General features: G+C 40.3%; 2 protein-coding genes across 2 annotated transcripts; both read right to left on the reverse strand.

Moving 5' to 3' along the window:
* Window positions 1–819: 819 nt before the first annotated feature.
* Window positions 820–5,442, reverse strand: casq2 (calsequestrin 2). The gene is made up of 11 exons (XM_058623466.1): window positions 4,979–5,442; window positions 3,765–3,849; window positions 3,571–3,671; window positions 3,360–3,471; window positions 2,843–2,916; window positions 2,643–2,773; window positions 2,505–2,550; window positions 2,355–2,409; window positions 1,442–1,542; window positions 1,237–1,311; window positions 820–1,146 (listed from the first exon to the last, which is right to left on the reverse strand). Exons 1-11 carry the CDS (start codon window positions 5,213–5,215, stop codon window positions 919–921), a joined length of 1,245 nt encoding a protein of 414 aa, XP_058479449.1. The 5' UTR covers window positions 5,216–5,442; the 3' UTR covers window positions 820–918.
* A 1,566-nt stretch (window positions 5,443–7,008) lies between these two features.
* On the reverse strand, window positions 7,009–8,620 carry LOC131455659 (potassium voltage-gated channel subfamily E member 2-like). The gene is made up of 2 exons (XM_058623467.1): window positions 8,395–8,620; window positions 7,009–7,783 (listed from the first exon to the last, which is right to left on the reverse strand). Exons 1-2 carry the CDS (start codon window positions 8,419–8,421, stop codon window positions 7,448–7,450), a joined length of 363 nt encoding a protein of 120 aa, XP_058479450.1. The 5' UTR covers window positions 8,422–8,620; the 3' UTR covers window positions 7,009–7,447.
* Between the last annotated feature and the right edge of the window lie 9,096 nt (window positions 8,621–17,716).

Raw genomic sequence — 17,716 nt, forward strand, 5'->3', positions numbered from 1 at the left:
GGGCTGCCTTTGACCCCAGGCCGCACCTTGGACATTCCTGCCTTAGACTTACTAGTGGTGCCTTTTTAATTCCCCCCCTGTCCTTCCAAATGTCTGTGCACACCACTGATTAAGTTGCCTCACCTCTTCATAAGTTTCCATAAGTTACCCCCCTCACTTGGGGGTACAAGTCTTCTCCATTTCTGCATCTGTAAATCAGCTGGGCTTATTGACACTGGGAGCATTGAGCCACAACCTATAGCCGATTAAACATCTTGAAAGTGGAAGAAGCACTCAGATACTTCACTTAAGTAAAATTACCAAGACTAACCTGAAGCTGTGCCAGGTCCTCTAATTTATAGGAAATCCAGCTGCTTTGCGAGGTTTGAAGTAAAAGTTCCACATTCAATAAATAAATGTACAACAATATTATCAGGAAAAATTTAAAGTATGAAAGTAAAGATGTTTGTTTTGACAGAGGGATTTTAAGAAGTTTAATGGGACATGGTGTAAGTAATGTGATTCACTTATTTTTCTGGAAAATGACAAGGAAACTAAATTAGATGTTGCTGGCCAAACAAAATCCCTAATGAACCCTAATCTGAAAAGAACAAAGCACATTTACCATCTGAAATATTAGGTTGATAGTATTATATTAATAGACTCAAAATAAAACACTTACATTTTATACTAAAAATACAGTATTTGATGAAACTACTTTCCACTGCCTGCTGCTTCCTTTGATGTATATCTTATTCTTTACTTTATACAGTGTTTTTTTTAATTGAGGAATGAAGCTTTCACATTGTGCCATTAAAAAAGAAGATACCAATCTGATGACACTGTTGACATGTTTATTATGAACAGTCATTTATAGACGTGTTTGCCCGAGGAGTAAAGACTGAGGAGTCAAGATTATCAAGATATTTTTCTCATAAATTACTCATCATCATCATCGTCGTCATCTTCATCATCGTCATCGTCGTCATCGTCATCATCGTCATCGTCATCATCGTCGTCGTCATCGTCATCGTCATCATCCTCATCCTCATCATCATCATCTTCAGTGTTGACTTTGCCAGAGAGAACATCTTCTATCCAGTCCTCCAGTTCCTGAGCGCTGGGCAGATCCTCCTCATCGTCCATCTCCAGCCACACACTGTCAGCCTGCACACAAACACACAGCAGTGTCAGGAGAAAGTCAACATAATACTCATGACATAACAGGCACACGTTTTCAGGTTGCCATGAACTTACGTCCGTGACATTTATGACTCCAATCTGTGGCCTGAACAGGTCCACCTTAAAGGTCTTCTCCCAGTAGGGGATCAGCTGAAGGGGGAGACAGATCACATTAGACCTGCAGCTAAATATCTTCAAAGGGGGTTTAGTTTGGTTTGATGTTTCACTCTTGTCTTGTTTTTTTCTGCCTCTCTACTCATCCAGAGGTTTCACGTCTCACCAGGGGAAAATCATCAGGGTCAATCCAGATGATGCTGAGGTCGGGGAGGTGAGTGTTGTCCCTCGCCACCTCCTTCAGGATCTCCAGAAACTCAAAGCCATCTTGAAGAAAGTAAGACCACACAACATCAGCTGATTTGGAATGGATATAAAACATGAATTTATCCAGTGTTTTAAACTCTGGGGTCAGGAAGAGAGCATCACATTGATGGGCAGTCATCAAATGGCTATTGATTTTTGATTTTCCTGATTTTATAAAGTAAATAAGCATGCAGTAGATGAAATGACTAGTGTTACAGTACAGTAGAGTAAAACTGGTTCCTCATGCTTTCTCATTGTCTATGTTGGGATTCTCTTCTCTCTACAATATTGTAAGGTTTCTGCCTTGCTATGTACAGTGCTTTGAGATAATGTTTGTTGTAATTTGGCACTATACAAATATAATTGAATTGAATTGAATTGAATATGGTCATAACGTGCCACATGGTTGGTGTAGTGGTTAGCACTCTTGCCCTTGCAGCAAGAAAACCCGGATTTGTCACCCGATCGGAACAAGGGCCTTTCTGCATGGAGTTTGCATGCTCTCCACATGTGTGCATGAATTTTCTCTGGGTTCTCTGGTTTCCTCCCACAGTCCAAAAACATGCAATATGGGGATTAGGTAAATTGAACACTCTAAATTGAACGTAGGTGTGAGTGGATGTTTGTTTGTCTTTATATGTGGCCCTGCGATGGACTGGCAAACTGTCCAGGTTGTACTCCCCCCATCGCCCTATGTCAGGTGAGATTAGTACAGCGTCCCCTGTGACCCTCATGTGGAGGATAAAGCGGTAGAAAATGGATGGACGGATGAATGGATGGTAATAACATGTGGCTCGAACATAGTGCAATAACATGATATAACAGACTCTTACCAGGATCCTCTTCCTCCGCGAAAGCCACAATGTGGATGCCCTCGATATCATCCTCCTATTCAAATAAAAGTGACAAGTGTAAAAGTAAAAAGGACAAGAGTAAAACTAAATTTGAACTTCTTTCTCTGCAGCTGAGCTGTTATCACCCACCCAGGTCTCAAACATATCTTCTGCACGCAGCTTTCTCAGAGTTGGTCTAATAGGACATAAAGGACACTGAATGTCAACAGTTGTTTTTTACACACAGACTTTAACAGTGTTAAGGTCAACACAGCTATTAGCGCGCACCGCCTGTGTTCATTTATGAATTCCACTATATCCTCCTCAGAGAGAGGTTTTCCTGGGATTGTGACGGGCTCCTCCATGAAGGGTTCGTAGAAATCCACCTCGTTCATCTTCAGAGTGAGCTCCTTGGCCACCTGAAGCAGAAAGGACAGATTATAGAGGATAGTTGTGTTGAGTTAATAATGTGCTTGTTGATCACTTACCGACTTCTCAAATGTAGCATAGAACTTGATGTAAGGGTGGAACTGCTCTGCAGCTTCTTTAAATGCATCAAAGTCTGAGAATAAAATGAAGACCGGGAGGAAAATGTGTTATTATGCTGTGTTTAGTGAGACATGGCTTGGTTGCAGTCCTCTTTTCTTGACCACACATCTGTTTATGCTGCCTTGGCTGTTGTATACATGACATTTACACAAAATAGCTGAACTTTGACCTCCAATTACTGTTCCCACAGTTGGTTGGAGGGGAAGAAGCCACAAGTAAACTACACTCAGTTCTTCCAAAGCATGTGAGAGGGGATGAGGCAGTGTCAGCTGTGTGTGTGCAGCAGTGTTAAAAATGGATCTGTAAATCCATGAAGATGAAGGGGTTAAAATACATTTTAATGAAGGGCATCGCAGGCCCATTGAACAAGGCCGAGAATATTGATATTTTTAAAAGCAAAATTAAGACATCTTTGGAAAAAACATATGTATCTTTCATTTCAGCAGTAACACTCACGATCAGAGTCTTCACTCTTGAAGAAACCAATGAGCTTAATATCTTCCTCCATTCTATCGAAGGCCCTCAGCTCCAGAGCATTCCCGATCACCTCCACGGGTTCCTCCAACAGCTAGAGACAGACCATCAGAGGGAGGGAGAGGTTCTGGGGTCACAATGGTGTCCATTAGCACTAGCAGCTGGGAATCTGCCCTTAAATCGGTCTACTCACATCCAACAGGAACTCCACCAGGGTGTTAGCAGAGAGCAGGCCATCATACTCAATCACCCGATCAGCTTTAAATATATATACACTGCCCACCTCCTCCAAACCTGTGATTGAAGGGGATGATATGCCATTAAGTCGTGTAAATCCCAGATAGAGGAGGAGGCTCAATGTAGTTTAAACTTTATACAAATACTCACCCAGTTTCTTTGCGACCTTTGCATCTTTGTGGGAGTCCACCATTCCAAACCCAATGTCCTTCTGTTCTGTAACCTGAGCCACAAGCTGGGAGAAAATAAATACAAAAGGTTGGACTGAGCACAAAAAATGTAAAAAAAAACTATAAAATATATGTATATATATATGTATATTTAATTTTGTCAGATGGAAAACTTCAGTTAGTTAAAAAGAGACTGCAGTGTTTGGAAAGGTCGTATAATAATACCAAAGCTGGCAAACTGACAAAGGAACCCAGGAGCGTTTAAGACGCAGTAATATAATAACCCTGACTGTTTGTTCTAAATATAACTAGACTACATATATATATATATATATATATATATATATATACATACATATACACACACATATATATGTATAATTCAATAGTAGTTCTATGAGCATTGAGCTGATTTAAACTGGGGCTTGCACAAATGGATCAACGTTGTTTTACTCTTATAAATAATGCACTGTTTAGTGTACAGATAAGTTACATAAAAGTACAGAGTAGAACGTGTCATTTTGGTTTTTGTTTGTATTGAATGTGAGGATGATCATGATGGATACAAACTCAGCTGTGGCAGTGAAGAGGAAACTGTAATAAATATGAACATAAATTTAACGACTCCTGAATTACCTGAATTATGTACATATATATATATTTGGAGGTGCATTTGTTCCTTCAAACCATTTCACAAAGAAAAACAAGACAAAACATATATTACTATATAGGTATACTACTGCATGTCACAGTAGCAGTCATGAATGTATACTATACTCTTTGTGCCTGACCATTTTAATATGACAACTGGGCTCAAATGACACTCATCAGATCAGAGAGCAGCTCATCCTCGGTAACAATCAACTATTTTCCCTTCTGTGTGGGGATTTTTGTCAATTAAATTTAACAATTGCAGAGAGCATCCAGTTACCTAACTGAACTAGAACACAAAATAGCCTCAAGCTTACTTATGTTGGCATTTGTCCACAAAAAGCTGCATTAGAGAAGAAAACATTGCATATACTGATCTCATAAAACACATAAGAAGAGAGAATTACTGTCATACATTTCTACATTACTGTATTGAAGTGCATGCAGTTACACACTGACCTTGAGGAAGTCACTACCACTGACAAACAAAGCTTTCCTTTCATTTATATTTGAACTTTTTAAACTGAATTTCCAGTACTTTACCTCCAGCACCAGCTCAGTCATCTGGTGTTGTCTTTGATGCTCCTTGTTGTCTGGAATGGGTTCATGGTACAGCAAGCAAAGCGTGCTGTACTTCTTCAAGGCTCGCTTGTAGTTCTTGTCATTGATGTCGAGAACGCGGTCTTTCCCGTCATACTGTGGGAAATCCAGGGCCTTCTGAGCTGAGGCCAGAGGCACGAAGCTCAGGCAAGGGAGCAGGAACAACCATAGGCAGAACATGGTCCACAGTTCCCACACACTCCCAAACGAGTATGGTTTAGTCTCAGCACAAACCTGTATCACTAGAAAGGTCACGTATATGAGGGGTGGGCGGGAAAAGCTGCAGAAAGTTTCAGATGTGAGAAGAGGTCCTTGAGTGGCTGTTGTAAAGCATTCAGAAATTCAATGTCTACGACATCTTCAGAACGTTGCAGCTCCTTCTTCCGATACGACTCCTCCTCAACACCTTCTCTCTGCCGACACAAAGGCAAAAGACAAGCACTGTCGGGCCTGTGAGGTTCCAGCAGGAGATACCATACATAGCTGCACTTCTCTCCCCTGCCTGCGTAGGACAGGTCCATTTTTAGGACACCAGTTGTTTCATTTCTAAAAATAAAATGACAAGGGGGAAATGGAGGTAGTAGAGAATAACAGTGGGGGTTATATAGTGAGTTACAGTACTTTCTGCCTGACATCTCTCTCTGAGGGAGTCAGTTACATGGGAGAAGAGAGACCCAAAAACATTGGAAGTGCAGTTACATTGAGGTGTTAAATAGGGACCTAAAGTGAAGTGGATGCAAAGTTTGCTAGTATTAATGGTAGCCTGTGAAAGAATCTGCCAACAGGTGTGCAAAGGACAACTTCATTTGTCTGGATTGACTGTCCTGTAGATGTGGCTCTGCGGGCTTAGCAGTGTGTGCAATGTGATTTCTGAGAATATACAGTATAATATGTATGGCTTTGTGCTTGATTTGGGTGTAAGAAATTAATCTGCATGTCAGTAGCTTTTCTTAGTTCGTCAAACCTGTATCTGTGGACAGTGAGCAGAAAAATAGGAGAGATATTTCGTACCACATTTGGCTGCAATTGAATTGTTTCTTTACAAACTTGCACACTGTCCACACAGGCACTATTTCTGAGCTGCAGACAAAACAGCGACAGCTGCACCTCTATTCTTACCTCCCTCCCTAGACTTCTTTGTGTCCAAACTCGTCGAATGCAATGTCGTGCTGTTGATAAGAGTCTCTGCTGCCCTCTGCAGGCACAGCATGCTGTATGAGCTCTGAAGAAAAGATCCCAGAAGTGATTCATTCAGACATTATTTACTGCCTTATCCTTCATATAAGGTTGGCCGGGCCACTGGTGTCAATCCCAGCTGACATAGGAAAGGCGGACTGGACAGGTCCAACACTTTGAGACAAACAACCATTCACTATTATACTCTATACTCAAATTAACCTCTGCTTGTTTTGGGACTGTGGGAGGAACATGCAAACCCAAGGCAGAAACTGAATTAAGCCAATTATCAGTTGTATGATCCACATTTGTTCTTTTTCCTGCTGTGACATCTTAAAATGTCATCCATGCCTATAACCACTGTCAGTTGCATGTGTTCAGTCAGTTGATAGTGAAAAAAACATCATTACAATCAACAGAAAGTAAAGTGGAAGTGAGTGGAAACGAAATAGATACATGGTTGAAAACAAAGTAGTTGTAAAATGTAAATGTTAATTTAGTACAACTAAAAATAATGATAAAAGGAGACCAGGTTTATAGCATTACAGAGTATTTTAGAGGTGGCGGACTGGAGCCATGTGACTTGACTCGAGTCATGACTTCAGTTGCAAATTTGAGGGCTTGAGACTTGCTTTACTAATGTTGGTAAAAGACTCTTTACTTCGAATGACTTGAAATGACTTGACATATGCAATATTTACATTTTCTCAAATATTGAGGGGTTAACGTTACAACATTGGGTGTCTGCTTTTGCAGCCTTGCGTGCAAACCTGGCAAACGAGTGACGCCAACAAAAAGGCTCTGTATTTTTTTCATTTTATTGATGTTAATGAACAATTCAGTTGTATGGGACCATGAAGAAGTCCTTACATTGTATGAGTAATGCAGTATTTCTGTTACACATAAAACTCTAACAATTCGAAATGACATGTCTTTTTTTTAGCCTATTTAAATGTGGAATTTCTGGGAAATCATCTTCATCTTCTATATTCATTAGACTTGACTTGTAACTTTCTTGATTCTTGCACTTTGGACTTGAGACTTGCTTGGGACTTGCATATGTGTGACTTACTCCCATCATCTGCTTAATGGTAAGAACTTCTACAGATAACTAATGTTACATCATGTCGAAAAATCAATTTAAATCAGGGGTAATGGGTAGAAGCCATTTTCCTATTGCACTATTGTTAGTTCTCATTTAGACTTGCTTTGAGTTAAACATATACAGCATGTGTCTTATAAAGCTGCAAAGTTAGTCACTACCCCGCCACTCTGCTGTAACTGAGCAGTCCAATCCTCCTTGATGTACTGGTGGTAGGGGTCGTTGGAGTGCTCCCTCCTCTTGGATTTCACCGTGCTCACCAGGATGGCCACAGTAATGAAGGCAAACATGCCGATCATCACCACCAGATACCAGATAATGTTCCTGACATTCTCCTCAGCCAGAGTCATGTCTAACGCCTCGGCTGCAGCTGTCATGTTATGTCTCCAGTTGTTGAGATAGTGACCCAACGCACTGGTCAAGGACTCCTCCAGGTGAAGGGTCAGGTTGGACCAATCAGAGCTGTTCCCCTAGTTAGTAAGCACAGGATATAGTATTTCTGCTTCGTATTCCAAGGTTGCAGTTCATTTTATACTTGACTGTAAACTTAATGTATCATATCCAAATTATATTAATGCATTTGAAAATGTTCTACAATAAGATTAAAAACAAAAAAATACATAAACATATGAAATTAAGTCACAGTCACAATTAAAATTGAAAATCGTATTTGCTTTATTAAAACAAAACCAGAAAGAAATGAATTTAACATTTCATGGTCAAATATAACTTATGGCAGAAATATACATGTTGATCTCCATCATTCATAAAGAATCTGATGTTTTTAGTGACAAACTAAAACAAGCAAAAATAAGTTGGATTGGTCCAAATACAGACTGAGTGCATTTGAAAGCACAAAAAAAGAGACCTGATAATCATAATTATGATATGTAACTGAGAGCAAAGCAACTCCGAAAGGTCATTATCACAACCCTGATTCATTTCATTATCATTACTATAAGCTTTCCTTAATCTTTGTGATTTAAAGTACATTTACTTTATTTAGCTGTCCAAAATAATGCTACTAGACGGCAATCAGAAAACTGACAGAAACACTACATTATTTCCATACTGCACCAACCTGCTGCCAGGATTTTGAAGGCCACATCTTGGAGTTTTTCACTTTGGAGTGGAAAAGAACCCAGAAGAAAACATATATGCCTGTTTTAAGTAATTGGTCAAAGTCATTGGCTCAATGCTTCACTGGAACGCAGTCGAGCATGACCCCACTGTTCTTGCTTGGCTGAACAATGAGTTTTGATATTGTGTACATGTGGTAAAGATACTGTGCAGTGACCTTCAGAGTGTTTGGCAAATACAATTCTGATATCTCCTCCAGGAAGTCGTTACAACTTACACACACACACACACACACACATGCACAAACAATGATTCATTAACATCCACATGGCAGGAACAAATACAAGGGCAGAGACGGGTGTGTGTGTATTTACATTGTCATTTGTCATCTTCACACACAGGGGGCGCACAATACAAGACATTTTGCAATTATTTGTACTGTAGCTCTCACTAGATGGCAGTAGAATAATACACATTTCTGGGTCCATATTAGCATGCACTTACATTAAGATTTTTCTTTATTTTGCAATGTAAGTGTTCTTCTTCTTATATACACATGTGTTCATGTCATGTGAACACTCTATCACTAAATCATTTAAATGGGTCTTAATTTAAGGTGGTGCTTATCACTTTTCAGCACCCAGGAGTCATTAGTGGTCCATTTTCTTGTTCAAGGACAGTATCTGTTTGCTGACAGGAATGTTTTAAACTGGATCAGCATTTGAAGGAGAGGAGTTTCTCCCCCTCAGAGACGCACTCCTGGAGTGGATTATTCCCACTAGCTCTCATCGTTCCAAGATCGTTTATGTTTTGTTATCCAGCGCCAGCGGGCTGACTTTTTTTTCTACAAGACAAGAGAAACAGTTGGTTCAAAGAGACCGATGCACAAGTACATGAAAAATGAGCTGCAAAGCGGTAAAATTCCACAGCCTGCGAAGAGACAGTAGACAGGAGAAGAGAGGGAAATGATAACAGTTGGATTATAATCTTGTCTTTAAAGTATATGCAAAATAAAACGTAGAATGTCAGCCACGTTGCAAATACAGCTCACCTCATGCAAAATCTACAGGTTAGTGTTTTATACTCTACATGCCAGGGACCCTGGATATTTTGTTTCCCCTCTCTCTCTGGTCAGGTTTCAACATGTGCACATCTTTATGACATGGCATCTCAGGGATCTGATGTTTCACAATTTAATGTGTCTTTGAAAACATTAGGAATTCCTGTGTTGGCTCGGTGCTTTAAGAAAGAATGTCTCAGCACAATGAGTGTTGAAATGACCTGACATTTGATGCTTTCCACCATTAAACAGAGGAGTAGTGCTGCTGCTGCTGCTGCTGATGCTGCTGATGCTGCTGCTGCTGCAGCTGCATCAATCAAAACAGCATTGTTACATTTCACATATTAATAACTTGAGGTTAGAGCAGACAACTCTATTTTATTAAATGACCAAAGAAGAAACAACCATGGTACAATATAACCACACTTCCATTCCAGCCTTGAAACACTCTTCACTACCATTTTTTTAAAATGTTAATAAGTCACTTACTATAAAAGTTAATTAACCAGTAACTTACATCTGAATTAATTTAGGTACAGGCATCAGGGGTTAAATGCCTGAGGCCCGAGGGTTTCACTTATAAACAGTATTAAACTGTTAAAGCATAACTGAACTGAATGATTTCTTAACCAGTACCAAAACGATTAGTTTTATCTTACTAACGTTCCTTTTATGCTGCAGATGCCTCTTACGCAACTGAACATGGACATTCCTCCAATTCCTGTAATCCCAAAGCTTCTTTATACTGTGAATCCATTTGACTTTTATCCTTCAAAATCAGATCATTCATTTGAAGCTGATTAAATTTGTGTATTAAATTAGAGATACATTCATAAGCATAGAGGACGACTGGAATGTGCTGGAAAGGCCAGTAATGGTAGAATAGCCCAGAATTGACTGTTTGCAGCAAATAATTATGCACTTAACTGTGACAGGCTGTGGTTTGGATGTTTCGGGAGCAGCTGATGATTCTCCTGAAAGAGCTGATGCACCTTAAGAGACGCATAAACAGTCAAATCATAGTAAATACAACATGAGACGCAGGAGATGTAGGAAGCTTAGAATTAGAATTAGTCATTAGCACACACAGCAATTAGTGATAGTGAATTTGTTCTATCCTTATTACACAGTCGTGAACACACACACAAGCTGGGTGCAGGAGCAGAAGGCACATAACAAAGGGGGATTTGGGTGCCTTGCTCATGGGCACCCGAGCTCTTGGCACGTCCCGGGTTTAAACCAGTGATCCTTCCAGTTACGAGCCCAATTCCTTTCCTCTTTGACATGGGCTGCAGCAGTGTGTTGGCAAGAGAGTAATCAGCGGAGCACGCTGTACATTTGCATGGATAGGTTTGGATGATAGCAGCCTGACAGCTGTGAATGAGGTAATTATGTAACACAAATGGAGTTCTCTGTTTGAAGAGACAATGCTTCATCTGATGCAAATACGTTCAATTTAATTCAAAGAGCATCACAAAATTTTCCTCTGGATTTAAACACGGTCCCGGCTGCAGAGCGATGACTGTAAAAACCGCCGGCCATCGAGATTGATCAACGGAAACCAAAAAGGCAAGACGGACGTCGTGCAAATAAGAGCGCAGTATCGCCGCAGCCAGTGAGCCATAAAGTCCCCTGCGAGGCCCTAGGTCCCCTAAATGTTACATAAAAATGTTCATTTCACACAAATTCACAAACACACAAAGGCCAGGTCCGCCACATGTTCACACACAGATCTGTAGGATCGTGTTGGCCCACCACACATATTTAGAGTTCACATGAGAGTTCTTGTAGCACACTGAGGTTGTGGCATCCACAGCGTGTTAAATTACTGTTTTGTGAGTCACAGGAGTCGGTGATTATATAAACAGTACAATCACAGCTTTGATGAGTTTTCACTTGGTTGGCCCACGTCAGCCGTGCACCTTGCAGAACTTTCTGTCCGAGCGATAACTTTGAGTTAAAGTGATGAATCCACTTTTCAGTTAAATGTAGTGACCGTGTTGCTTGTGATGGGAATTATCCTCCCTATGTCTTGGGCAACAATACAGCAGTACTTTTCCACATATGCAAATAAGGCTGCGTTCCACGCCCTCTTCCTGGATCAGCTGGTGACTGATATCTGACAAAGCTGCTGTGAGGGTAAATACACTTGAACTCTGTTCTACTGAGAGTAGTGAGGGGCTGTCACGTGCACACGTTAGCAACGACAAAAGGGTGGAATACCGAACCGAACGGCATTATGTGATGCAAAAAGCGTCCTGTAAAGCTCTCAGAATGAGCTGGAAATGCTGTTTTATTAAACCCATTTGTGTAATACTCCTTCCTTTTGGATTCTGCTCTTGAACAAGTTCAAGACAAACGGAGGCAATGTTGCTATAGTAAAGCAAAAGTGCTGCAAACAGGGTGCAGTATGGCTGATGACACAAAAGCCCCTTTTCCAGTAGCCAGCCTCACCCCGCCTCGGCACGGTTATTTTGCTTTTCCATTAGTGATAGGACCTGGTACCTGGTACTTTTTTAGCACCTGCTCTGGTGAGGTTCCAAGCGAGCCGAGCTGACATCACGAGCGACGTCGTCAGACTGCCAGCTACTGATTGGTCAGAATATCGTCACAGGAAGACACTACACTCTGTGGTGACTCCGCCCACGTTGAGGTGGTACTATATTGTCATGGAAACACAACCAAACCATGTAGAGTTGATCCGTGGTGAGGCGAGCTGGGACCATGTAGTAGAAACAAGGCAATATAAACACCTCAGAGGTGAATTCTACTGCTAAAAAAAACTTTTATATTTAACAGTTTAGTGGGATTAATATATATAATTATAAATAAATATAATTGTATACACACAAAAACTCCCTCAGTCAGGTCTGACGGTATTGCGTTCAGACAGAGCCCATTCTCAAATGGAGGACACGGCATACAAATGATGTCACACTGTTTCCGTTCACGAATACCAAACAGAGGCAGAATAATAACATCACCTTAGGTTACACCTTACTTATTGTAAGTCGCTTTGGATAAAAGCGTCTGCTAAATGACATGTAATGTAATGTAATACACACCGCAGCTTTAAAGTGTCATCATTCTGTATATCTCATAATGTGATGAGGCAGAACCTGAATTCTTCAGAGTTTGGGTGAATTTAGATGAGAGAATCCAGACCACATTAATACGAAAGCTTGGCAGGACTCCTGTGGTGGATACCAACATTGTTGCATGAACCATGATGATTAATATTTGTGAGGACACCACAGCTCAGCAGGAGTACACATTATTTATTTAGAGGTAGTGACACCATCAGTCTGTAGTGGTTAGCAGTCTCCACATCTTCTCCAGGCCAACTGTGTTTTAACCTTAGGCCGCCATCATGATTGTCCGATTTTGAAGAGATCAATGATAATGCCACTATCATGCTTACGCTGTTATTTATACGAGAAGAACGCATCATGGAAAATACAAAATATGTTGTTGTTGTTGAGTCGGCATTTGGAATGTTGCATTACTCCCCGTACCTGTTTCTATTTCTATTTAAACAGAAATAGAACGCCTTTATTGTTATTTTACAACACAATTAATGCTGGGTCCTCTGAAAAACAAAGCAATAAAAGAGGGGGAAAAAATGCTAATATACACCGACTAAAATAATTATATACTTTTCAAATGGGAGAGAGCCTGCTACCTTTTACTGCCAGTAAAATACAGAACATGGTGGACCACAGTCAGTCCAGGCGCTACAGCGGTGAACCAAGAAACATGGCGAGCTCAGCGTGTGACCTGCGCTGCCACCAGCTCCCCATCTGCTGTCTCAAAAATTTCCATCCTGTTTCCAACCTGTTCACAGACCTGTTTTATCACCGGAACGTGTGAGACGAGAGATAAGGATTGTTTTTAACAAGAATTAAAGCCTCTCTAATTATTCGTCTGCCATATCAGCAAAGTCTTTATCAGCATTTTACAGCACCGCCACGCTGTCGATTTGTCACCAGTCAGGAATGTTGTTGTCAGTGCGATGAGTTTGACCCAGAAAGACAGGAAAAGGCCTCACTGGTATAAGCCTCAATAATCCCGCGTTCACCGTGTTGTGGCCCTGGACAATATTCTTCCTGTTGTTATTCCCTAAAGTAGGTAAATATTTCCTTTGCCATGGAATGGCACGCTGCCATAGGGTAGTTGAGGCTGCGCATGGGGAATGAAAGGAATGCGTTGAGTTTGTTGTGTTTGTTGTGTTGCTTGAAAGGTCACGCCACGTTCCCTACATGGTCACTTCCGTTATACATAACCGTCGCCGACAAAATGGAGCTTACATTCAATGAAGTTGTTGTATGCTCTTAATAACTATGAAGCTGATATTAATGATAGCGTTTACATAATAGGACTACACAAAACCAAGCATTCCTTTTTCAAGAGTTGCTGCTCACAACACAATTCCCACTAACCTCAGTGATTCCCACATGGACAGAGTTGGCGGCCACACTGTTGCATAACCTTTGACGGCTGTGCTTCACAGTGTAACTGACAATTTAAGCAAGTGAGTACAAGCATGCTTATTATTATCATTATTATTATTATTATTATAAAGGCCCTGGGAAATAAACAGTAGTTTATGAAGTGGTGCCCTTGTGACTGACAAAAAAAACCCCATTTATTTCTGCAACAAATACCTTTTGCACCACAGTGGTCGAATACCAGACAAATATTTTTGGTGGACAGCACCACTATCCTAATTCCCTCCAAATCCGAATCTGAAGAATTTATTGAGCCCTGCTTTGTGGGCATCGCCGTGCAGGCCATGCGTCAGACTGCTTTACAGTGCTGAGGAGCAACTGCCTGTAAATCAATAAGCTTAGAGAACAGGCGTTCATTTACAGTCAGCGTTGACAGCAGCTGCAGTTGTTAATTGACCCTGTGTTAAGGTTTTATTGCAATGACACATGGACAGGACAGTTGCAAATAAGGACGACAACCTTATCCCGACCTCCAGTTTTCACACTGCTGGTATTAAAGGTGACATCGAATGCTTGTATCGCACATATATGTTATGGAGGTCTACTTACATATATTATTTTAATATTTATATTAACTTGTTTTCATGGTTAAAATCCTCCTAATCGCTGCCATCGAGCCGATCAAAATATCTCCTCACTGACGCTCTTGTCAGCCGCGCTGTTTCAGACCAAAATCACACCCCCAGAACGTGGACTGTGTTGTGATTGGCCAGCCAACGAGAGCTTTCCCACTGTCCTGTGATTGGCCAGGTACCTGGAAGTGACATAATTGGTAGGGCAGCTCTCAGATACACAGCTCCCCCTCTGGCACGGTGGATGCTCTGCATCTCAGCAGCTACAACGAGAGTAGTTCTTCTTCTTCTGCGGTTGAATGTACGCAACCGGATGTGCCCGGACTAGTGCCCGCACCAGTGCCCGCTACGGTGGTGAGAGAAGTGGTGAGGTTTACTGATGACATCATCAGCATAGGGAAGTGCCGATCCGCTTCGCAGAGCCCAGGAAAACAATAAAACCCTATTTTCTCAGCAGTGGCTGAACTGTTTGTTCTGAAACTTTAGGGTTTCATAAACGAGGTAATGACGCAGATACACACACAAACGCAGCGTTAATTGGAGCTTCCGGTCTATGTCGCCTTTAAAGTGATGGTGATATATTTTGAACATGAAACATTTACGTAATATATCCATCCGTTTTCTACCGCTTTATCCTCCACAAAGTTGAAAGATTTTATTGCAAACAATGAGACAATGCCAGGTCTGATATATAGTTAGTAAGACTTGAGCTAGTGTGTCCGGTCCAGCTGCCTGGCGCCTTGGTATCCAGTGAGGGCACTTTAAAGGGGCCAAGTTTGTGTCTTATCCTAAGTCATGGCTGTTAATATTGAACACCAGGTCTGGTTTTAAGAATATGTGTGTAATTAAACTTCAAGTTGGCTGAAGATTAGAATTTTCTCTCACAGGAAGAAACCGGAGAACCTGGAGAAAACCCCCCCACACACACATGCAAACTCCATGTAGAAAGGCTACATAAAATATTATTAGACATGTTATCATTGTCATTATTTAGACATATTCACATTATTAACATATATATTCATATACATGTAATATTATCATTGTCACTATATTATCATTATTGGTAATATAAGCATTATAATACTTCTTCACATAGTGTTTGTAAAATGGACAGACAGAGACTTCTTCCAGACTCTTGTGAGTCAGGGTTTGAGAATCTTTCTATGGTGGGTCATTTAAAACGTCGTATAGCATGTTTCACCATCATCTGTGTTTATTATGAACTCGCTGCGAGGGGGCCACTATAGGGCTCTCAGAAATATTGCAAATGGCTGTTGTCTCATGCTTCATTTTTTGACTCACAGGACCAGTTCAGGACATTAATAAACGTATTTGTTTTACACCCTTAAAACTCCCAAATAGTGATAACAAAAAGAGAACATAGAGTCTGCCCAAGGCTACGTCTCTGCAAACAGCGAAGTGCTCACACTATCATGTTTCATTTGAAAAGCCCTGCTCATGCCTTGACTAAAACAAATTAACATGAACGATCACATGTTAATTTTAGAGTTTTAGTGTTCATTTAATTACATATTTAAATGCACTTTGTACTTCTGGTCTAATAATATCACCATTCCAACTCTGTGAAGTCATTTGCAGCGTTTGTTTCAGACTATTGTTTCAGTGCTCACTGTCCAAAATAGACAATGAACAAAGCGCGGTCGACTTGCCAGTGTTTTTCCACAAGGACGACATCATGCGTTTCCTCTTGGGAAGGAGGGAGGGCATGTGGCTGGTGGAGGAGTGAGCAAACTGTGCAACTGTTGGAATGATATATGACAAAAGAAAATAATCCACCTAGTTAGAGTGCTGTCAAACTGTCAAAAACAACTTTAAAACACAGAAGAGGTCCAACAACACTGGAAGGGAAACACAAGCGCAGGTAGTGTATCCATGATATGAATGCTATTACATGGCAACTATTCATTCACTGCAGTTTAAATAAACACACTGACAACAAAATGTCTGTCAAATTAAAATTAGAAAGATAAAAAATACTCATTATTTATGCACGTCAAAGTAATTACTACTCTTTTGTTGACGGTCAAGGTGGAGCCAACTGTAATCAATTCATGTTGTTTTTTTTTATTCTTTTATAAATACAGCATATTTTTTTAATTAATCAATCAATGCACTGACAGCACAGTGGAGAGAAAGAAGCCTTTGTTTGATGGGTAATAACAATGTAGTAAATTTCAACATCATCTATGTGCCTATGGGGTGTAATGGGGGCATTTAGTCAATGTGGGCGTGAAGCAGGAGTGAATTAGGCAACACACACACACACACGCTGAACATTTCAGTAAATTATAGTCATTGTTGAGTGAATGATTCACAGATATCACAAGAAAAACAAGCACATCGTCCTCCACAGGTCAACATTTCAATATCATCAAATCCCACATACTCTTTGGATCAAATAAGGTCACTTATATTGTTTTATATTCTATATAAAATTATATTGACACCTTAATAGAATAATACGATGAAGAAGGTTACTTGTTTTACGTGCCTCTCCTGTAGTTTTTCCAGTTTATTCCCACCTGTTTCCCACACAATCCAACAAAAACTTGTTGTTCTGCAGAGTATAAGTCACGGCCTTAATTAAAATTGACTGGTGACCCCATACACCATCACTTACAGTCTCCTTAATGGAAAGTTAAAGATGTCTGAGGTTTGAACAACAGGATGGATGGATGAGAACAGAAAGGAAGTGGAGATGTGTGTCTGATCCTTGCATTTTGATTGGCGCAATCGTGGAATCATCCAATCCTCTTCTGGCTCTGAGAAGATTAAAGGGTTCAAACCTTTTAAAAGTGAATTACTACTTGGTGTCAATGATGAGGTCAGATGTAGGTGGGGAAAAAAATCAGCCCAATGAAAGTAGAATAATGTATAATATTTGAATGAGTATTTGACACTGCACAAAAAAATAATAAGTCAATATGTCACTGCTAATCATTGACATATCCCAGACTGTAATAATTCAACACACTTTGCATGTAATATTACTGAATAATTCTTATTTACTTGTTGTTTTCATCTTAAAACATGGTGTCATACTGACAAAAGCCTGGCATTTAAAGGGTTAAAATCTTTAAAAATGATTTGTATTTGATATCAATAATTAAGTCAGATGTAGGTGAATTCAAATCAACTAGAGTAGAATATATAATATAG

The sequence above is a fragment of the Solea solea genome, chromosome 2, assembly GCF_958295425.1.
Source record: "Solea solea chromosome 2, fSolSol10.1, whole genome shotgun sequence".
Classification (NCBI taxonomy): domain Eukaryota; kingdom Metazoa; phylum Chordata; class Actinopteri; order Pleuronectiformes; family Soleidae; genus Solea; species Solea solea.

What these genes read in the sequence shown, in the direction of transcription:
- casq2 (XM_058623466.1), bottom strand. Translation starts at nt 5,215, where the DNA reads ATGTTCTGCCTATGGTTGTTCCTGCTCCCTTGCCTGAGCTTCGTGCCT. An exon ending in AAAGGTCGCAAAGAAACTGG is followed by an intron (nt 3,672 to 3,764) that starts GTGAGTATTTGT and finishes CTTCAATCACAG; the next exon opens with GTTTGGAGGAGGTGGGCAGT. An exon ending in ACCCTGATGATTTTCCCCTG is followed by an intron (nt 1,312 to 1,441) that starts GTGAGACGTGAA and finishes CTCCCCCTTCAG; the next exon opens with CTGATCCCCTACTGGGAGAA.
- LOC131455659 (XM_058623467.1), bottom strand. Translation starts at nt 8,421, where the DNA reads ATGTGGCCTTCAAAATCCTGGCAGCAG. An exon ending in CTTCAAAATCCTGGCAGCAG is followed by an intron (nt 7,784 to 8,394) that starts GTTGGTGCAGTA and finishes CTTACTAACTAG; the next exon opens with GGGAACAGCTCTGATTGGTC.